Source organism: Canis lupus, chromosome 34, assembly GCF_011100685.1.
Source record: "Canis lupus familiaris isolate Mischka breed German Shepherd chromosome 34, alternate assembly UU_Cfam_GSD_1.0, whole genome shotgun sequence".
NCBI classification, from domain to species: domain Eukaryota; kingdom Metazoa; phylum Chordata; class Mammalia; order Carnivora; family Canidae; genus Canis; species Canis lupus.
This window is the reverse complement of record NC_049255.1, coordinates 3,173,849-3,197,174: the sequence shown is the minus strand read 5'-3', so window position 1 is coordinate 3,197,174 and position 23,326 is coordinate 3,173,849. Positions and strand designations below refer to the sequence as shown.

Sequence of the window (23,326 nt, the reverse complement as noted above, 5' to 3'; positions counted from 1 at the left end):
TAAGTATAGACAAAGTAGATATGGCGTGAGTGATTCCAAGACATTCCTCAAGAAAATATCTACAATTCAGTGTTACTTGATAATCGTATTTTATTATTCATTTCCCTCACTTGCAGCCCCGGAAGCATCTCTCCTAAGCATTGGGGCAAGCATGTAAAAGGTAGGAGGGAACACCACGCTGGCTCACAGCCCTGCTTCCCACCTGTTCCTTGGAGCCCAGGGCCCGACGCAGCAGGGATGCCCGTCCCGCACGTACCTGGCTGAAGCTCTGGCCCGCACCTGCACCTCGGGCTTGCGCGCCGCGGGCCGGGAGCTGCGAAGGGGCTGTCTCACCCAGGGCCAGGGTCTGGTTGCTATGGTAGCTGGCCGGATACTGGAAGGACCCTTCAGGTTTGGAATTGAGCTGAAGTGCACTCTGGGAGAGCAGGCTGGGCCCTGCATTGAAAGTCATTTAGAGCAGTAAGTGACAGCCTCAGTGAAGCAGAAATGACATGTATTATTTATTGAGAGTAGCCTAGAATTATCACACGCACATGATTCCAGCCATCTATGCTTTGAATTCTGAGAACTAAAATGACCATATAATTTGACTCCAGCTCTTAAATGAGATTTTTTTTTTTTTTTGGCGGTTTAAAAGTTCCCAAAAAGAGTAGATTTTTTTTCAAATGATCTCATCCTGACCTACATAGAGACATTTCTTTTGAGACAAATTAGTTAATCACGTAGTTATTTTTGGATTACACAATATCAGAAACATTTGAAATAATTTAAAAGCCTACCTTTTGGTTCATGTTAATTGTGCTAATATGATTATATCTCCTACTTAATTATCAGGATGCTAAAGCACTTGAAACCTTCCAATCAGTGGCAAACTGTATTGTGTAGTGGTGTAATACCTCCATGCCTGAAGGGCAGGCAGTGTTTAAAATATTAATAGGTCTTCAAACAAGTAGAATTTACCCTGATCTCCCATGATATCCTGATGGCTGGTTATCTTTGCCATCAGAGCAGTGCACAGTAGGAGAACAATGAGAAGATACAGTGTAAAAATTGGTGCTGCTGAGGTGGCTGATATTACAAGTGATGGAGAAATGAGATCAGTCTCTGGCCTTATTATTTTATTATACTTTGTATAAGAAACTGTGATTTCTTTCCATTCTGTTTTGATGGGATCCTTGCAAGAGTTTGCCCATTGTCTTTTTAAGCAAATTTCTTTAATCTTATTTCCTACTCACTTTGGGAGTTAAAAGAAGTAGGAAGAGTGTAAATGCACTTGTTATTTTCCATTGTGTGTGCTTGAGAGCCGTTTGGCGTAAGCAGAGGCAGCTGGGAGGGAAAGATTTGGGAACCCAAGCTTTCTCATGCTCTCTTAACCATAGCACAAAGTCACTTTTTTTTGAAAGAGCATAATTATATACACATAGATTATGGTATAATCATTATCCCATCCTTAATCTCCTTCTTTGGCTGTTTTAGAAAATACTATCATTTCTAATAAATGTGGGCAAATTTCAAGTTCCTCACTTCTTTCTTTTCAAGACTATAATGTGGCTTTCTTTCAGATGAGACCACAGATTCAACATGCAATAGGCCTTTTCTTTTTGGTATAAAAATAATGTCTTCCTTAAAAAGTATTGGTTCCTATAATGCTTGTCATTTAAGAATTTCCCCCATCTCCCCTCTAGTTCCCTGGTGAGACTTCTGAACAATGCAAATGCACCTTCTCATCCCTGGATATTGAATAATAAGCCAATTAACTAATATAGGTAAGACTGGGTATTTTAAAATCTGGAAAAAAGTCAAACAAGGATATAAAAATGTTCCCATCCAGTCCCAATTTCATCATGAAGGGCATAACAAAAGTACAATTGTAATCCTGTTTCTTGTAATTTAGAAAAACAGAGTCTCAAGCAAACAGTATATACCAGATGGTGAAGTTTGCAATAGCCTACAAAAAATCGTTTAATCCATACTGATGGTATTATAGGCCTAATCACCCGAAATACGATGTCTCTATGGGGAGTGCAGTCAAAGTTTCATTGTGGATGCCAGGAACACATTGTCCCCACTGCTACTGTGGAAATTTCGAGGCACAGAGACAGAGTCAAGAGGCCCAGGCAAGGGGCAGGCTTAGATATGCAAGTACCTGTGGAAGAAGAGGAGCCCGGGTGATGGGAGCAGGGGCAGACTGGCACCAACTGCAAAGAGGAGGAAGAAGAGGGAGGTACTGGGGGAGCAGTAACAAACTGTGGCCAGAAGTTTTCCCCTTGGTGACCCCCTTACTGAAGATCACAGCTCAATGGAAGACAGTGAGCTTTGTATGGTGAAAGAGTAAAGGCCTTTTAAAGTCAAAGGTCACCATGTACCTGACAATGGGCAGCTTCCCACTGAGACCTCTTTTGGCTCCTTTCTACCCAGAGGTAATGACTTTCCCTGGCCATGCCCCCTCCCCCATGAGAGTGCACCCCCAGGGCAGTGAAAGTTGAAACAGATACAACAGGGCACAGACCTTTGGAAATGTCCGTAAAATGAAATTAAATCCAGTAAAATCTTTCATTTCATGTAAATATTTGGATGTAATCTATAAAGCAAGAGAACCATGTGTTCTGGTTATCTGTGTTTTAAGAAGACTGCATGACTTTGCTCTGATGAACTTTCTTGCCTCAGTCATTAGCAAGCCAAACAATTTTGTAAATTCTGAGTAGCTTCCTGGAATTATCACCAGAAACCTACAAGTGCTTTCCATGCAGGATCTTCAGGTAGCAATATAAAGTCCCTTTTCAAAGGAATTTCAATTAAAAATGTGATTTATGTGTTCCTGAAATATACAACATGAAATAATCAGATCTGCTCATCTTTTATGGAACCAGTCATGTATTTGATCAATACTCAACAAAAACAAACTGAGATTCTCTATCGCATTACTTTGTTCACACATCTCAAGCATGAAACCTAGATGCACTCTGACAAAGGTAATTGCAACAATGAGCAATGTATCATAATATTACAGCACTGACACATCACCTGGCAAGGGCGAAACAGTCCGGACAACAGCCGAAACACCGCATGCCTTTAGAATGATTTCCATTGCTTACTAGCTTTCAAATGAATAGCATTTATTCATCCCAATTTTAGAGAGCAAAGCTACATGAGAACATGAAAAAGGTTAAAAAATTATAAGATAATCCTTAATTACTTTATAATGGAAATAAAATTTACATATAACCAACTCTTGACTAGATTATTAACATTACTGTGCATTGAGGTAGAAAATACAAATTTTCCAGAGGTTTCGAAAGCATTTATAGTCTTGGGCTTTAACTTATGATCATTTTTTTCCTTCAGAACTTTTGACTTTCCATTAAGTTTTGGCTAGAGACTTGGGCTAGAGGTAATATTAGACCACAGTCGTGAGGATATGAAGCATATCTGCTGGGGGATGAGGATGATGTAAAAGGATTTCTTAGGCTGGGAAGGGAAGACACTGAGCTTTAAAATCCCACCTAGGGAAATGGAATGTTGTCTTTAGTGCAATTAATTGTTCCAGAAGAAACCTGAACTATAAGCAAGAGTGGATCACAATGTCCTATTAGGTCACAGAAAGCAAGTTACTCTCTGATGTGTATGCTACCAGGGTGATGACTGTGCCTTCTTTGCCCATTCTGGACCTTCCCCATTATGGGATAGTCTGCAAAGCTGAGCCCAGGGATCTGCCCAATAGGATTCGGTCCAAGGGAGTTTAAGGAAGGTACTGGAGGAGTACTGGTACCTGTAAGTCTAAGGAAACTAGAGTTGAGGGGTATACAACCTGCCATTGGTCCCAGAAAGATACCTGAAGCAAGGTATCTTGAGTGTAACACCAGCATCTCATTAATACCTCAGTGTATCTTCAAACTCATCAATTGACTAGAGACCACATAGCAACCTGTGAAAATAATTGTCCTTGAGTCTTTTTCATGATTTCTCAGAGGTGCAAAAAGAGGTGTAGAGAGGCTGAGTGGTTGGAAAATGAAGATGAGACACAGATCCTCCTCTTCTATACCAGGAGTAGATCCTATTTGTCATCCAAGCAGTATTAAGTCCTAGACACAGACTGATACTTTAAAGTTGAAAAATTCTCCCCTAATGAGAAGCTAATTTATTTGCAGGAGAAATCTTTATGCCTCAGACTGGGGTGCTTCTTCCATGAACCTCTCCTTAGAGACTCTCACTATTGGCTGGGGAGGCTTGGTGTTTGCCATCAATGGGACAGGCTATCTCAGCAGGTGGAGACTTTGAAAGGCTAATTTTCTACATAAGATTTCAGACTCACTTAAGGTCGTATTAATGTATACACCAAAATAGATCGTCTGTTTCTTATTAACTGAGCTAGAAATTCTAGAGTTTTCATGATGATACCCATTTATTCTGTTTGCACCAGTTTAAAGAGATTTCTTCTGGAATTGCCAATTCTTGCATGCTTTCGCTAAGTATCGGTCCCAGAAAACAGTAAACCTTAATTCAACCACATACTTTGCAATAATTCAGAAAAGGCCAGAGGCCTACCGTGTGGCATTCCTAAGTCATTCTGTAGGTTACAAGCACACCGAAAGGGTGAGGTGGGGTGGGGGGCAATAATCCAGGACTAGAACTCAGTAGACCTCCACGTTTACAAAAGCAGACACGATGAGGTCGGTGACATGAAGGCAATCCCAGGGAACTTTTAGTGCATACTTTCTAAGTTCCAGGGACTGTCCAAAGTAGCTGACATCCGCTAGCTCATGACATCTTCTCAAAGACCCAGTGAGGGAGGTACCACCATCCTCCCTATGTCAGTGGGACTGAGGATGGCACCAATGGAGACTACACAGTGGGCTGTGTGCAAGCAAGGCGCCGGACTTCAGAGCGTGTGTTCTTAACCACACTCGGTTACTCTGTCTCTATGAATTTTAATCTCAGCAAATTTGAGCACCTAATGAGATAATGGATGTGAAAGTGCTTGGGAAAATATAAACTGCTTTACAAATGTCAGTTTTTAGTATTAGTATCTAATTATCTAATTTCATAGCCACATGGTTTGATCATAATAAAACCTTGATTGGGATTTGTTTGTCCTGAAAACCTTATTATAGTAAGGTCCCATATATCACTTAATGTTTTCTTTCAACACCTTGTGAGCTTTCATTTTACAAATGAGACACATTCAAGGCATAGATCATTAAAATGGTCTGCTTGAAATGAAAAACAAAACCAAACAGAATCTAGTTATCAGAGCCAGGAGATGAGAAAGCAAAAGTTCTCTCTGTCCCTTCAGGCTGAAATTCCTTTCTCTGTCAATGTCAAAATTCATTCTTAAAGAGCTGTTTAAATCTCACCTCCTCTGTGCAGCCTGCCTTGATGCCTGAACATTCACCTTATACTCACCATGCTGCTTTAAATCCTCTGAGCAGACCAGACTCCAAGGCATTTTAATTATTTAACAGAGATTTGTACAGTATTACCCAGCAACAGTTTCTGCAGAGGGAGGGTAATAGGATGGAAGCAGAATTCTGAACATGTACAATGAAGGCGGCAGGACTCTATTTGGACACTGGAGAGACTAGGACCAGGGATTTCCTGTAGTGCGGGGAAAGGAAATTCACAGTAATTGAGGAAATCTGAACTGGTGGCCACTTTAGGAAGAGGGAAAAAGGTGCACAGTTAAGAGACATTTTATTTTTTTATTTTTATTTTTTTTGTTAAGAGACATTTTAAAAGAAAAGCTAATGGGGACTTAGTGACTAAATGGGTAGGAGTGGCCAGCCCAAATGACTCTACTGTCTGCTGACTGCAAGCACTGCAGTGGGAGCTGGGGCGGTTCCCACAGTGCAGGGTAAGTCCCCCAGAATACCTAGCACACAGTATTCCACTGTCATAATCAGGCATATGCCTTCTTTTCCTACAAGTTTTAAAGTGATTTATTGTGAGTGATTTACTATCTGGTCCACTTTGAGCACTTATTGTAGGAAACAACAAATATTCACAAATGAGCATGGGAAAGCTGGAACTCCCAGTGATGTGGCATTCCCAAGAAGAAAAACTGGTGTGTGCTGTGCCCTTGACATTTTGGGGAAGGATGGGCTTCATTTTTAAATTACAGAGTTGGAGGACATGGTGGGGATTTAAGTAGTTAGAAAGGGCTTGATTTTAATACTGGCTCAAACATCACCTGACGAACTTAATCTTCCTAGGTCTTACATAAGTTCCAAGATCAAAGTTTGATTATACGTAAGTGAAATGTGAAGACAGAGGTAGCTACTAAAGTCGCCAATAGTGGGAGCTGAAGCTGCAAGAATAAGATAGGGATTCTAAGGGGTAATTAAGTTATCGATTTAATTCCAAAGGATCATCTTTACCATTAAAGAAAAAAGTGCTCCTAACAAGAATGCACTAAAAAAAAACTATTAGAATTAAGCAGTGCCTCAGGTACTCCATGAATGTTTTGTTGAAGCTGTTAATTCTGGATTATCAAAGGAATAATAAACACACAAGCTGAGATAGACACTTTGAGGACTGGACACCTGACTGGCAGCTTTGTTTAGATTTACATTTGTCAGGGAATTTAGAAATATTTACTCTCAGGTTACATTGATTCTGTCAAAATGATATAGAAACTTATCTTTATGTAGACCATGAAAAATAATGCCAACAAGATTCACATAGATTTATATAACTGACAGAGAATCTGCATTCATTTCCCTGCTCTTGCTATGTGGAAAGTTAAGAATGATTTGAAGGTTGGGGCAACTGAGAGGCTCAGTTGGTAAGCATCTGATTGTGGATTTTGGCTCAGGTCATGATCACAGGGTCGTGAGATCCAGCCCTGAGTGGGGCTCTGTACTGGGCATGGAGTCCACTTGGGATTCTCTCCCTCCCTCTCTGCCTTTCTCTATCTACCATCACATTAGCGTTGTCTCTCTAAAAAAAATGATCTGAAAGTTAAGTATTATTTTGCTTTAAATGAGAGTCAATTCTTAAAGCAACATCAAATAAACAGGAAATCTTTTTTATCAAAAATAATGCATTAGAATAAAGGAAGTAGTTGGTGGAAATTATATATACATATATAAACGGTCTGTTAAAGATCACAAAATCAATGAGAAAAGTTGTTTATTACTTGTAAGATTACCAAATTGATTTTAATAAGCTCAAAGCACTTTAGTTATATCTAACTGCAGGAGTAAAAATATGAACTTTTGTTTACATATTTATTTATTTGAGAGAGAAACAGGAAGTGGGGGAATGGGTAGAAGGAAAGAATCTTCAAGCAGACTCCCCACTGAGCATGGAGCTCAACATGGGGCTCAATATCACAATCCATATGGTCAGGATCTGAGCCGAAACCAAGAGTTAGTTACTTAATTCACTGAGCCACCAAGCTGCCCCTTAACTTTCTTTTAAACTGAACTACTACCTATGTTCATTTACAGTGTCCATTTCTTCTTAATAGTTTCTGGATAAATTTGTTAGTTTAAACCTACTTGAAATAAGAGTTGACTAGCAGTGTTAAACTGGTTATTTTCTTCTAATATTCATTAGTAAATTTAAAAGCTCATAAGTAGGCGTTTCACTGAGGAATTTTGCTGAAAATAGTGGCTAAGTCCAACCACCATTCCTAAAATTAACTGAGGGAAAAAGCTCAAGAGGATTGTTATGCAAGGCAGCTCTGAGTGATGTGTTTGTTCTATGGGCAGGTGTGTTTCTATACTTCATTTCTAAGTCTCTCTGCAGAATATCAATTTTGTCTGGTCACCTGCTTTCAATGTGTAATGCTTCAAGTGAAAATTAAAACTCCAGTGGTCCCAGGATTAGAGAAGTACTCATTTAGTTTTTAAACTGATTTAGATTCAACCAATGCTACAGGCTTAATTACTAGGCTTTTTCAAGTTTGACTATAGTATATGGACACATAGAAGGTCGTTATAGCATTCACACTATGCAATAACTCAGTTTCTTTATGGCTGTATACAATAAAGGGAAATGAACAAAATGACATTTATCACAAAATGAACTTCAAATACATAACTTTAGTGTAAAATGTGTAGCTTAAGAATTTTATTATGCATGGGATTTTACAAGATGTTATAATCACAGAACGGTATTTTTTATATACCCCATTACAATTTCCAACTATTTGCTTGTAAAGTTTTATCTTCAGATTATTTACCATTTAAAAAATTAATGTAGCACAGAGAGGACAAGCATTATGCATACTTCTTCATAAATTAATTGTCTAAAGGTAATAGATTCATACTTCTTAATATCAATAATTTTGAAAAGAAATAGAAAATTAATACAAACCAGTTTAGAAGAAAACAAAATTTAAAAACTAAATCCTGGAAACACTAATTTATTATAGGATTATACTAACTTAAAGAACCAACATTTCATTTGCCACAGATCACAGACTTTTCCTTAGAAATCTGCATGGCTTGCCTGCACATTTCGTTCAGGTCTCTGACCCAGTATCTTCTCACATGGAGGTCTTCCTGGCGCCTTTGATTATCCTCTCAAAACTAGAGTTTTCATAGCTCTTTCATGCATTTAAAAAATCACTGAGGACCAAAGAGAGCTTTTATTTATATGGGTGATATAGAATGCTAATACTATTTTAAAACTGAAAAATGTTTAAAAACAGTTGGCAATGATGCCATCATGCAGCTTCTGGAAAGCTCCGCTGACTTTTTGCTCCTGTGAGACTTTCTTACTCTCATGTGTGAAGATTAGCATGAAAAGGCGAGTAACATCATAGGATTATTGTGAAAATTGATGCCTTTGCAAGCCCCCTGAAAGGGTCTCAGGACCCTCCAGGATTCCCAAGTACACTTTGAGAACTCTATTCTACTCCACCTCTTACTTTGTTGATGCTTATAGCAATTATTTACTTAATCTTGCATTCAGATTTCTTGATTTCAGCCTTTTCGGACTAGCATGTAAATTCCACAAGGGCAGGACTCTCTATGCTGCCTTTAATAGGTATTTAACACATATATTTAACAAATGAATGATTATAATGCCCACCAGTGTCTGTAGCGATGCAATAAAAACCCAGCATATTAAGAGTAGATTATATCAGTTGCTGTTGAAATGACTTGTTTGTTCATGGGTAGTTCTAATGTTTCCACTTCTAGGGGAATCCCAGAAGACGTCTCCACAAGGTATTACTAGGATGCCCTTCCTTCCACTATCCCCTGAGGAAAAGTGTGCTTGCTCTGACTTTCTCTTGGGAGCTTTCAGCCTCACTACTTTTTCTCACATTCATGAGAGTTCTGATACCTTCATCACTTTCACCAGCTAAATCCTTTTTGTCTTGGGCACCTGTGTTGCCCTGACAATTTCAAAACCCACTTATATTTTTATTAAACATTCACAGGAGGCTTTCAACGTTGTGCCTGATCCCAGGACACCCTATTAACACAGTTGAGGATGATGGGGTTTTTGTTTTGTTTTGTTTTGTTTTATGTAAGTAAGCTCCACACATGGTGCAGAGCCCAATGCAGAACTTGAACTTACAACTCTGAGATCAAGACCTGAGCTGAAATCAAGAGTTGAACACTTTACTGACTGAGCCACTAAAGTGCCCTGAGAATGATGTTTTTAATGAGAAATTAGCATCATTGTTTCTCTTGCTTCAGGGATGGAGAAGGAACACTTGGTACTTTATCCTTTTGTCCATCCCTTCATTTCCTATGTTTGCTTCTTTGGAAAAGATACAACCTGCCTTTTAAACGTCTATGTGATAGAAGGAAATCAAAGAAAAAGAAATTGAACATTAGTTGTAAACCAGGTAGATGTAGCATCTGGAATGAAAATCAATCATAACTTCTAGGAGGATATTACTATGTTCCTTGTGCCACCTGGGTGATTTCCCTTGACTTTTGCTCACATCTTCCATTACTGCTACTGTTAACTTCCTATTGGCCCTAGAACACCAAAGGTAGTGGAGGAAGTGAGAGTGAATGAATTTTGAAAGGAAACAAATGCATGCATGTTGTATCTAAAGACAACTTTAGACTTGGAATCATGACAAACTTCTGGAAAGGAGATTGTCTCATTTGCATTTCAAAAACCAAAGGCATATGATGAAGTGATTTCACAGGAAATGAGCAATCCAAGGATGAACTCAACTGACTTGAATACATGCATTTCTAGGAAAAGACTTGGGGTCTCCAGAGTCCAGGTGACAGTCCTCAACTGCTGGTAGAATGGCGGGGGGGGGGGGGGGGGAGAGCATCAGGACTTAAGGCCAAGTCTTATGACTCCAGAGTTCAGGTGACCTACCTTGTATCCCTACCCAGAGGCTCTCTGTTGGGTCTAACTATGGACTAGTTTCCAGAATAACAGAAAAGAAAACAGACCAGTACCATTTCCCTGAGCACATCAGCAATGAGGCCACATGATCAATATATTTATCATTTTGATTATTTTAATTATTATAAAAACCTTACATTCCTAAGCCACTTCTGTATCCTTTGGTGCCATGCTTACTAGGAATTATGAAAACATTCGCATCATAGGGATGTCTCTCACCTTTCTTATTATTACTGCATAAAAATATTTGGAGTTATATTTTACAGCATCTTAATAACTTGATCCCTCAACAATTTTCTTACTATATAACAAGTATAATCACAGCAATTAAATAAAAGTGACAGTGTTAATCAACAGTAAATAATATACTCACCTCTGTCCTGCTACGTATGATTATTCTATCTGGATTCTATCTGCTCAGAACAGTAACCTTTAAGACTGATTCTTGATTTTTTGAATACTTTCTGATTTGAAAATTCAGAGTAACATTCTTTTTTTCTTTTACCATAACATTCAGAATATATTAAGCTCCTAAGTTTTTTTTTTTTTCCTCCTGAATGCTGGGATTTTCTAGAACACAGTGGAATTTCAATTTGTCAATATTTTACAGATAGATGTAATTACTATTTCAGATATTTAAACAAATTAACATTGTCTATAAACATGTAAGTCATTTTCTCCCAAGTTGTCTGCTCTATTTTTTATTTTGACTGGCAAATATTTTTGTTAATTTTTGGAATAAGATTTAATAACTCTTATTTCTGAGTTTATAACTCTAAAGATGCATGGATTAAAAATAAGGTACTCAGTCCATCGCAGTTCAGGTCAAACTGTACATTATGTGAGAAGCTAATGGCCCCGAGCTTCTATCAGTAACTTCTTCCCCCCCGCCCCGCCCCCCGCCCCAGTAAAGCCATATTAATTCTCCCAGGGACTCTGTGACACATATTTGTTAGAATTGAAATTACACAGCCAGCAGTCATGGAATAGTGGCAGGGTAGCAAAGGTTGTACACATGATTTACATACTATTTAGGATAGCACTTTTTAAAAAATGCGAAGTGTTAGAAAACACTGATAAGTATATGACACTATAGTCAGAATAGGGAGAGCAACTATTGCTTGCCTTAGGGTCAAGAGGATGGATTTACTAGGATTCAAATTTATTTTAATCAGACCTTGGAAGGAAAAATAACAAAGCTTTTAAACACAGCAAATTAAATACTGTGTGCTTTGGCATTGAGATTGGTTGCCATTTGGGGACATTTTCAAGCTGGTTTTAGACTGTATATAGTGTTGTTTTGAGCCAGGACTACGAGACTGGCTCTCAAGGGCAGCGTGTCAGGTCCAATTTAACGTTAGCTATTTCATGTCTGTTCCAGTAAGGAATCCAATGAGTAATCACAAAAACAAGGGACTATCAAAATCAGATCGGCTTGCACTAATTATATCAAATGTGTCAAAAAGTCACTACAGATCTATGTGTTAGTTTACAAAACAAGAACATAAACCTGGCATGCTGTTCTACGACTTAATGGGATGTTGTGCTGATTATTCTCTTTGCTCCCCACAGTCATTCTCTGACCTTTTCTCCTTGTAGACTGTCTCATGGGGGTCCCTTGCTCTTTGGTCTATGATTGGATTTGGCCAATAGTAGGTGTGAGGACATCAGAAAGCAGGAAGAAATAGGTTAGGTTATTTATTCTTTTTCTCCTGCCTGCCTCTTGACTCTGCCGGTACTATTCCCTGGACTTTTCCTATAGGGCCTATGGGATGGTGGTAAGGGCTTCCCTCTGTTGCTGCTACCCGAGTATCTCAGGAGACATTTGTTTATTCCCTCAATCGTGCCCACTCCTTTGTAAATAGTCCAAGAATTAAGTTCTCTTCAGTGTAACTCTTTTTGAGTAGAATCTCTTTCCCAGCTGGATCCTGATACAAATACAAAAGGAATTGAGACTTTTATTTTATGACCCCCTAAACAATTAAAATTCTCCATAATCGATCTCTAAAATGATGGTTATCCACTCAGTATCTTTAAATTAATTCCTAAATCTTACTCAATTAGTTCAGTCTCAAAATGACTGAACATTTTAAGAATAAATGTATTGCAAGGATAACAATATTCCTCATTTCACTGTGGTTTAGATCCTTTGACATAAACCTTTCGGGTCGTGATTTTATCATCTGTTTTTGTTTGTTTGATTGTTTGTTTTGCTTTACTATTTTTCCTATCTCAAAGAAGGAAGTGGGGGCATGCAAGAAAAACAATCAATTAAAATCCTATGAGTCTTCAAAAAGACAATCCAGAACATAATAACGTGAAGTAACTACTCTTTCTGAAAGAAAAAATTCAGCAGTTTCCAAATACATTAAAAAACAAAAACAAAAACAAACAAACCCTATTGGAGTATTTAATCTTCCTGTAACAAAGATACATCTTTTGTAGATAATTTTTGAACATGAATTATAGGAAAACTAAAGTGAACGCTAAAAATTCACTCCATTTCTCCCATGTGTAGCAGAGTGTCTCATTTAGGAAAGCTCAGGACTGTTAGGTGATTTAAAGTTATTTAAAAGTTCATAGATTTACTCCTATCACTTTATCTCTTCTACTATTTTGTTTTGTATTACTTTATCTCCATATTACTTTTATTATTCCCATCTTCCTAGTTTCTTTTGGCTTATTTAGCTCTTTTTAAGATTTCCATAAAATAAGTACAACATTCCTTTATCTCGTCTTTGTTTATAATAAAGTTAAGATTTTCTCTGGGTGCAGTTTTTCCCCATACCCCTATGTTTTCATTATAAAATATTGCTACTTTATTTGCTTTTTAAATAGTATGTAATTTTCTGTTTTATTGTTATTTTGATTCAGTAGATCCAAATGTATGTTTCTTAATTTTAATGCAAACATATTTTATCTTTTTTTATATTTTATTATTTTATTTACTTTAAATTTTACTGGATTATTACTAAAGAATGTGGCTTTTCTACACTTTTTAATTTTTAGGATTCTCTTTACTGACCAAAAGCTGATTCAGTTAAATATTCCCTGGACATATATAACAAATATATGTTATCATTCAATGGATTTCACTTCTTAGATATACTTATTACATTGGTTTGTCAATTATTTACTTCAATTTTATGTGCCTTTTTCTTCTAGTATTCTGTATGATTCTGAGATATGTGCATTGAAATGTTCACAATAGTATTTTTAAAAATCAATTTTTCCTTTCATTCTTAATAATTTCTGTTTTAATACCCAGACACTATTTTGTCTGGTGCAGCATGTTCACTGTGTTAGTATGGGTTTATTGTATCTTTGTAAGTAAAGACATTTTCCCTTAGATAATTCCTCTTGACCCAGCTCAGTGCTTCTGCATTAAATTCCACTTCATCTCACAAATTCTTCTCAATCTCACTTTGTTTGTTGTATTTGCTGTTGCTACTTTGTTCCTTTAATTTCAACATTTATAATTAATATAAGTGTGTCCCTTATAAGATATAAAGATTATTATATCTTTGTTTATTACAAATTTGAATTTTTATTCTTTTCAAAGAATTCAATGTGCCCACCTATAGTGCTAGGTTGTTATACCTGATTCATCTGCTAAGTATTTTAACTTTTTTGCCTCTTATTTCACTCCTCCTTCTTTTTTTCTGAACCTTCTGGGTATTGAAGGTTATCCCCTCTGCTAAACTCAAGAGAATATGTCTCTCTATTATTATATGAAGAATGTAATATCTATTATCACCCCCCTCCCAAGACACACTATTTTATCTCTGCTTTCTTTACTCTAACAAAATGAATACATATGTCTCAAATATTAATTAAATATAATTCTAACTGCAACTACCCCTTTAAGGGAGATACAATTCTTGACTTGGAAAGAGAAGTAATAATTCTATATTTTTAAATATAAAATACAGAGGACAATGATACTACAAATACTGCATCTTATTTTAGGAGTTTTATTGAGGGAATGCCTAAGGGTTTAAATAAATCTAGATATTCATGATGATGTTATCCTAAGAGTAGAGGTATAATAAAAATTGTAGAGAAAGTGAACTAATGTGTAAGTTTAATGCTTTCAAGATCAGAATGCTATCTTATTCTTATATCTTCCTTTCAAATAACAAACCTTCATGGGTATGCAAGGACAGTTTATTTTTTTAAATTAAGAAATAATATGCTCCAATGATTTCTGAAGTAGAAATTACCAGGGTGCTATCTGTTTTAATGATTTAATTTTTGGCTTTTTGTGGGATTTTATTAAACGAAGTCAAGAGAATTTTATGATTTATTAAAGTGAAGCTCGTTTCAATTCATAGCACTTTTATTCCTAAGCCTCAACCACTCTGGTTGAAAAATATATAATTAGGAGGAGATGAGGACATTTTTAAATATTCTGCTGAGGTTAATATGCAATGCAAGATGGCTACATATAGAAATGTAAGAGGTTACCGTATAGTACTATAGCATAATACCAAGTAGTTAGTACATATATTATGTTGAGTTTTTCTATTTTGTTACATAATTGCAGTACTGTTTGAGGTCTCTACAAGCAATGATTTATATGAGTAATGGATTTACAGTTAATTTTAAAGCAGACACTGTATTGATTAAAGAAATATATGGTGAGTTCGTTCAATGTGATAGTCTAGATAGATCCCCAAAAGGATATCAGAATATTGGTGAGAATCCACTATGTCAGTAATTGGTGAGAAATCTAGACGTCAATTACTGATTTAAGAGAGCTTGTAATCTACTGTTGAGTTGGGGTGGGATAATGTGGGAAGAAATTGAGGAGAGTGGAGTAACATGGATAAAAGTATAGACACAGGCTGAAGTTCTAGTAGATATGACTCATTATGTTAATTATATGAGAATAAGGCATACTCTTATATTTTAATTGCCTTCAAGCATAATCGTCATTTGACTTACTTTCACCTGTTGAATAATCCTGTGGATCAAGTATTCCTGATTCCTGAAGTGATCTAATACAGGAGTCCACCAGCTCAAGACCTGTTGTAAGTTCATCTTCAATGTCTTTTTGACCATCTGAAATACAATATTTTCAAGTGATGAACAAACACATGATATTGTTATGATTAAAACTTTAGGCTACTCTTTAATAATGAAAAGTATCCTAACCAAAGACATTACCTCCATGAAGTTCTCATTAGATTTCACATTGTAATCCTTGGTCACCCAGTATCAAAAGCCAAGGGGAGCCAATTCCATGTATCCATGAAAAAGATAAAAATTTCTAAGGAATTGAGAGAATTTAACTCTCAAGAAATCATGATCTATCACAACATCATTTGATTTTAGTGTCGAGGTGCTATCATGTTCATTTTTATCAGTCTTTTTCTAAAGTTCACAAGAAAATTAATCAAAAAAAGACAAAATGTAGAAAAAAATGTTAAGTTTCACAATACCTTGTGATTGCCAGTGAAACTGCTCTTCTGCTGAACTGTAAAAAAAAAGAGAATATACAGGTATAATGCACTGGTTAGCAAACAAGAACCCTAAACTATAAGAGCCAGAGGTGCATTAGAGTAGTAATGGTGGCTCCATGGCATTTCTTTTATTTTTCTTCTCCTGAGAAAAGAGATCCTGTTCTGATGCAATCTTAACTCTAATCCATTTGATGTATATCTTTTGAATCACAGGTACTAGCATGTTATAAATGGACATTGTTCAGTAATTTTCAGAGAATAGCTCCTTTTTTTTTTTTTTTGCAAAGCCCAACCTATTATACTCATCCCTTATAGTAGCTTCTATGTAGATGCAGTTCTACCCAATTTTAGTTATTTTAAAATATGAGGGTGACTAGTTTCATACAGACTTTGTAACAAGGTAGTCTAGGAAAGATATAACCCCCTTTCTCATTATAAAAAAGATACAATAAATCTATACCCTCTTCCAGACATATCACATGAGCAGTTCCTTTCAGCTGATTATTAGCTCAAATTAAGTAATTTAAAAAGTATAACACTTTACCACTGATTGAATATACAGTTTCCAAATTCTCACTTCAAAAATACATTTTATAAGATGACCTAGGTAGAAAAGGTTGTTCATATACATGATATGCCAAAGACATTGTACAGAATTCATCTATGGAGGCAACATAGGTTACTTTTCAATGGTTTATTAAATAGATAAATAAATTTAAAATTTCTGAATATGCATAACTCTTTCATTATCAATGCAAATACTTTCTACATGCCCCTTTTTTATATTTCAATAATTGGTATGAAATTTAGATGCTAATTACTGACAGGTATCATTTTGAGAATGATTTTCTATACTTATTTCACTAAAACCTTTACTCTGCTCAAGCAGCTTCTGTGAATAGCTCATCAGTTGCACAACAGCAATTAGATTTTAGACCTTTACTCTGTATCTCAGAGATGGCTTCTGAATGCATTTACAGAGGGACAAGGAAAAGGGAATTCTGGTATAAATCAGTGTTCAAAAAAGCTATGGCTGACATACATGAATGCAAGGATAGTCCTTCAAGAAACATGTGACTTTTACAGGGTATCTTGTTCCTCAACCAATTCATTTTAGTAAACTGGAAAATGGTTTCATAATGGTGAAAACTATAGGCAGAAATAATACATGAAATGATAACTTTACAAATTTAATCCAATGCAACTTTTCTTGTATCAAAAAGGTATGTGCTATATAGTGGTAACATATAACTAGAAAGTTTCACACTTAAAACAGAAATGTAATCCTAAAGTCAATGCTTTAAGAATTGCATGCATGTTCAGTTACTAAGTGGCATTCTACATAGGAATAAAAGATGCTTTCATATTTGTAGTAAGCTGAATGGTGTCCCCCACCCCCAAAAGCTAAGATCACATTTAAATGTCTAGAAACTGTACATGGCTACTTATTGGAAAAAAAGCAGTTTTGCAGATGTAATGAAGTTAAAGATCTTCAGATGAGATCATCCTAAATCCCATGATAACTGTCCTTCTAAGAGATAGCAATGGAGAAAGACACAGAAGAGAAGGTTTTATGAAAGTGGAAGCAGAGATTGGAGTTATGCATCTACAAGCCAAAGGATGCCTGGAGCCATCACAGAATTCCTGGAGCCATCAGAACCCGGAAGAAGTAAAGAATGATCTTCCTGCCTCTTCCCCCTCCTTCATAGGGAACATAGCCCTTCTGATACCTTGATTTTGAACTTCCAGCTTCCGAAACTGTGAGAGAATGCATTTCTTTTGTCTTAAGCCACTCAGCTGTGGTAATTTGTTATGGCAGCCCCAGGAAAATGATACAATATTTTTCTGATATAATAAAAATGGCCTCTTGCTACACCCTCTCGGATTCACTGCTATCTCTATGGCGCTGCATTCCTTTTACCAGTAAGGCCCCTTACTAAGTACTTACTGTCTTCCTTGGCTCTGCTAATTCCCGTCAACCACAATGCTCTTCTGATTAGATGGCCAATCAAGAGTTATTGCTGTTAAATAACTCGACCACATGGATCATAAGGAGCTCAACGGTGATTCAAACTAATTTGTCCCACTCCAAAGCTCATATTCCCAGCTCACAATAAAAAGTCATGAAGGGAACCACACTCCAGTGACTTCCCACCAGAAGCGGTAAGAGTAAGGTGAGGCTGCACTCGCTACTGCTCTCCTTGCAGCCATCGAGGAGCACACCCTACACCGCGGTGTACAGAGAGGGCCACGTAAAAGCCTGTGAGGGGAAGTGACAAGTGCCACTTCCTGCCTCAAGCACAGAAGGGCAGCATGAGATCCTCACACTCTCTTTCTCTCCTAGTCCCTGTTGAGATGGGTCCCTGAGTAGGTGGGAAGAAGATTTCTGCCAGCCCAGAGAAGCCACAGCATGAGTGAGAAATAAAGCACTGTTGTGTGAGAACTCTGGAGCTGGAGGGGCTTTGTTTCTGTAGACTAAATGGCACACTGAGTAACACAGAAACGTGGCAGTATTTGAGGCTGCAAGGTGTTTCTTGTTTCTCTGTCTTCCATTTCCACAGTGTAGCGTTGGGAGAAAATGTCTGGGGTCACTCTAACACAAATAAGGCGGTCTGACAGCTTTTACTCATCCTGTGAGACCTATCTGCTCATCTACAATAATGGGTGATTTAAAAAAAAATAATAATGGGTGATTTTATGTGTAAGACTACACATGCCAGTTTTATATAATATTTACCTTTTGGTCATTTCTTTCAAAAGTGTTTCCATTTTATGATGTAACAGAAACAATAAGAGACATTTTGTATTACAATTGAAAGAATACCATTCCTAGTGAATATGAAACGATCCTCTCAAAGCAGAGGAAACTTCCTTTTGGCCAGATAAACAGCATTAATCATTTAAAAGGTTTCCTGATTTCTTCAGCACAGTTAAAATGCATTAAAAAGTATGACCTATCATAGAAAATAGAAGTCCCAAGAGAAACCTGGTTTGGATTTTATTTCCATTAAGTGCATGCTTTACTCGCTCTGTCAAGAGATTCTATGCAATTGTGTATTTTATACACTTGATTCCTTCTCTTAAAAACTGCTTTTGGGTGGATGCTTTTTAAAAAAGCAAACAAACTATTCATCCGATAAACACAGATTATGCCTGTGTCTCAGACATTATTTCAGCCGTTTAGGAATTACTCATGGTGAACTTTCTCCCAATTTTATTGTTCAATTTAGTATAATATAAAAGTGATTTTTGAAGCAGTTGGAATTTCTAAGCATGTTAAATTTTGGAAAATAAAGTTTGCTTTATTACCAAAATGCTGTTTCTTGAAATAGAAGTAACCTGTAAAGAATTAAATTTAATAAAATAGAGATGTAATTTAGACTAGTCAGTATTTAAATATAACTATGTACAAGTCGCCGAACCCAATTCTTATGCAAAAAATACATATTACAATGAAGGCTACCTTACATTTAACCTTTAAACATATATATAAATCAGTAGTGCTAAGAAAGAATTTTTAAAACAATGTATTAAAAGCACAAATTCTAACAGCTAACACTTACATAGTTCTCGCTTTATACCAGGCAGTATTCTGATTTACATTTAACTTTCATGACAGCAGTTTTGAGACAGGTACTGTATTCCCAATTTACAGATAATGAAACTGAGGTAAAAAATGTTCAAGAACTTGCTGGAGGCCCCACATCTAGTAGCACTGGAGGTAGGATTATGACCCTGGGTATCCTGTTCTAGAGGCCGCATTCTAAACCACCATTCTATTCACACATTCGGTAACAGCAAAATTAAACTCCTATATGATTAAAAACAAAAACGTAACATAACACCATAAACCAAGTTGAAAAAGCAAATCACATCCTGGGAGAAGACATTTGCGATGCATGTAACTTACACAGGGTTAGCTTCCAGAACATTAAAATAACTCCTACAAATCATTTTAAGATAAAGATTAAAAGGTCAAACAGAAGAGAGGTCAATAAATATACATACAGCTGATGCACTGAAGAAAAAAAATCAAGAATGTGTGGTCACTGAACATATTAAAAGAGATTCAAACCTATTAGCAACTGAAAGAATATAAACTAAACACAAGGCAATTCTTTATATGCCACAGGCTGTGAAACAATTAGAAAGTCTGACCGTATTACGTGTTGGAGAGGAAGTAGGGAAATAAGAACTCTCATACACTGCCCCGGGAAAGAGTAAATCAGTCACTTGGGTGAGCAATGAGGCAATACTTGGTAATGTTTTATATGCAGTTGCCTCATCACTCAGTAATTCTGCTTGTAGGTAGAGCTTCCAGGGAAACCTGCACCCCTCTGCCCAGGACACCTGGACAAGAGTGTTCATGCCTATTGTTGGCAGTAGCAAAACAATGGCAATGACCTGAGAGATCAGTAATAGGGAATGGCCAAATATGACTGCCTACGTATAGGATGTAAAAATGGAATCAACACCATTCAGCAGTTAAAAGAAATTAGCCAAATACATAATGTATCAACATAGGTGGTTCTCAAAAGCAAAATATAGAGTGGCGGTTCTCAAAATGCAAATTTCACATATGCATTACATGATCCCGATTATGTGAATTTAAAAAACACCGACCAAACAATAATGTGTATCAATACATGTATGTACACAAAGGTTAGTCTTTGGTTTAGACTAGCTTTTCAACTATCTATCTATCCATTGAGGAAAATCATATAAACATAGATTTAAAAATGCACCGAAATTCATGACAGTGGTAGCCTCTGAGGAAGAGCAGAGAGAAATGCCTGAGAAAGGGTAAAAAGGGAATTTCTCTTTTATCCTTAATATTTCACTTCATGAAAAGTGAGGGGTAATGTTAATATTAATTTAGATTCTGGGAATAGGAAAACATCATGATTCTTACATTCAGAAATATGTTTAGTTAAATGCTTAGGTAAATCCTTGTAACTCAGTTTTACACAATATCCCCATCATTGTTAGAATCACTCATAGTTGAAATCCAAATAATGCCAAAAAAATCTGAAATGCCTAAGTCCAAATAGTGGAGGGAAATAATGGATTTAGAGCTATAATTACTTTTGTCTCCATTTTCCATGTGAAAAAAAGTGACAGGATCACTTTTCCTATGTTTTGATATGAGCTTAAACATTTCAAGTAAGCAGCCAATAACTTCCAAGTTCTGCAGGCATGATGTTGGGGGGAAAATCTAGTTTAAACTGAAGAACATCCTTTGAGACCCTTGGGAAGTGATTTTCACCCTCCTCATTTCCAGCATGATAGTCTTCTTTCTTATCTTACCTGCAGGCTACTTTCATATATATATGAAAGTTCAGAGTTTGTTTAATGTCAGGAAAAGACACAAAGCAGGGCAGCCCTGGGTGGCTCAGCGGTTTAGCGCTGCCTTCGGTCCAGGGCCTGATCCTGGAGACCCAGGATCGAGTCCCACATTGGGCTCCCTGCATGGAGCCTGCTTCTCCCTCTGCCTGTGTCTCTGCCTGTCTCATTCTCTGTCTATCATAAATAAATAAATAAATAAATCTTTAAAAAAAAAAAAAAAGAAAAGACACAAAGCAAAACATTACTAGAGCTACTCTGTCTGTCATGAACTCGCACAAATATCTTTTCTTATTTTCTTTTCCAGCTCTCCGATGCTCAGAGCATCGATCCCTATGCTGTATCATGTGGTGTATTACTGCTCACAATATGATTCAAAATGAAATAAAGGTAAGCAGCTATGAGTTTTTTGTCAGTCTGCTTTCAAATTAAGCAAAGTACCTAAAACACAAGCTGGAGAAACTAGCGTGCAGCAAATGGCTTCAGAACTAATGTTTGATTTTTGTCCATGGGAACAAAGGGCCTTATATTTATGATGTCTGTATGACCTAAAATTGTACTCTACCAAAAAATACTTTTTGGCATACAGTTTTGCATGCAGCCACATCACAAGAAGGGGCACTGATTGCAAGACAAAATAACCTTAGTCGAAAGTCCCAATTATAATGGAAATATATTCAGTAGAAATGTTGAGAAGTGCTCGCCTGTGGAGCTGTGCTATAGGCAGCGCCTTTCTACCTTCAAGCACTGCACCCAGACCGTATTCATTAGGATTGGTGAGTAACTCTGCTTCCCCCAGAACAGATTTCCCTTCAGTCTACTGCCTTGTGGTCTCCATACGTAGCAGTAGAATATTCCCACGGGAATGTTCTAATCTCTCCTCCATGCATTGGCACGTTTCTTTCTTTAATTATTAGAGCATACATCCTCTTTCTGCTTTACCTATTCTGGTTAGAAATATGATTTTACAGCCATTATAAAAATGTTTATGGGGCTACAATGTATAGTTAGGGGGCCACAAAGCTCCCAAACTAAGACGTTGTTGTGTGTAGTGGCCAAGTGTGTGGACTCACAAGCCAGACTCCCTGAGCCTGGAATCCAGTGCAGCTCCTTTCAGTCTAGGACACTTTGGGCAAAGTACTAAAATTGTCTGGGCCTAAGTGGAGACATTTTGAGAATGAATAAATTAGTTCGTATCAAGTGGTTTATTTATCAGGTGATCAAAACCTGGGCATGTCTTGAGCAAATATGGAATTGCTTCTTATTCTATTATATATTGCTAAAATGGTTTTTGTGGCTTATAGGTTATGGCTTACTCTATTTTATCCTTTGAAGCCCACTACAGCTGTTGTGGGAGGGTTAGAATGGGGAACAGACTTGTGGAAATAAGAATAGTGGGCATTAAGACAATACCCAGGCACGGTGGTGTCTGCCTAGGATGCTGGTCACAGTGAGTCCTGGAGAAACGGAAATAGGGCCACCACAAATTCTTGGTGAGCGCTCACAGTGGCTTTGCGTATACAGATCAAAGAGACGCAGGGCCAGCTCCTTGGAACTTTGCAGTCCCACAGGGGTGTGGGAACTGCATGAAAAGGTGTGCCCAAGGCACTACTGCATACAGGTGCATAGGACCTGGAGCATGCCACTTAATCTATTTAAACCTCAGTTTCCCCGTTTATAAACTAGAGATTTACTAGAAATTCCCATAGGGATATTATGAAAACTTATGTATGTAAAACCACAGAACAGTGCAGGAGCATAGGAGGCATTAAAAAACAAAGTAAGCCCTCATTATCACATGCAGAACCGAAGGCTGAGAGAGCACAGCCAACTCAGAACTGAAAGTTCGATAGATGTGCCATATGCAATTCTAGTTGTCCGTGCTAGGGACCAATAAATACCAGCACACCCGTATGCTATAAGCTTTGCACGATTCAAATTGTCCGTCTTTTATGTTTTTCTACACTAACATTGTGAAGAAAAAGAGGGGGTCTGCGATTTCCAAAGAAACATGATTCCCTTTTGAACCATAGGTTTTCCCATCAGTCCTGCGCAGAAGCCTCTGCTGACACCTGCTACTGTTCTTGCCATAGTCAAAAACCATAAAGCCCATTAGTTATTTTCAAAACCTTGGAAGAAAATAAATCAGACCCAAATTACTATTATTAGTTTCTTTTTATTTGAGGCAG

The 23,326-nt window shown here is 37.1% G+C and overlaps 1 protein-coding gene across 9 annotated transcripts in view; it reads right to left on the bottom strand.

Annotated features, from left to right (window-relative positions):
• CTNND2 (catenin delta 2) overlaps positions 1 to 23,326 on the bottom strand; it is a 913,511-nt gene that overhangs the window by 405,650 nt on the left and 484,535 nt on the right. For all 9 annotated transcript variants that reach the window (XM_038583305.1, XM_038583308.1, XM_038583306.1 and 6 more), the window contains 3 exons: positions 15,774 to 15,808; positions 15,277 to 15,393; positions 257 to 435 (listed from right to left, as the gene is read on the bottom strand). In XM_038583305.1, the coding sequence (XP_038439233.1) occupies positions 257 to 435; positions 15,277 to 15,393; positions 15,774 to 15,808 (331 nt within the window). The remainder of the gene's footprint in view (positions 1 to 256; positions 436 to 15,276; positions 15,394 to 15,773; positions 15,809 to 23,326) is intronic.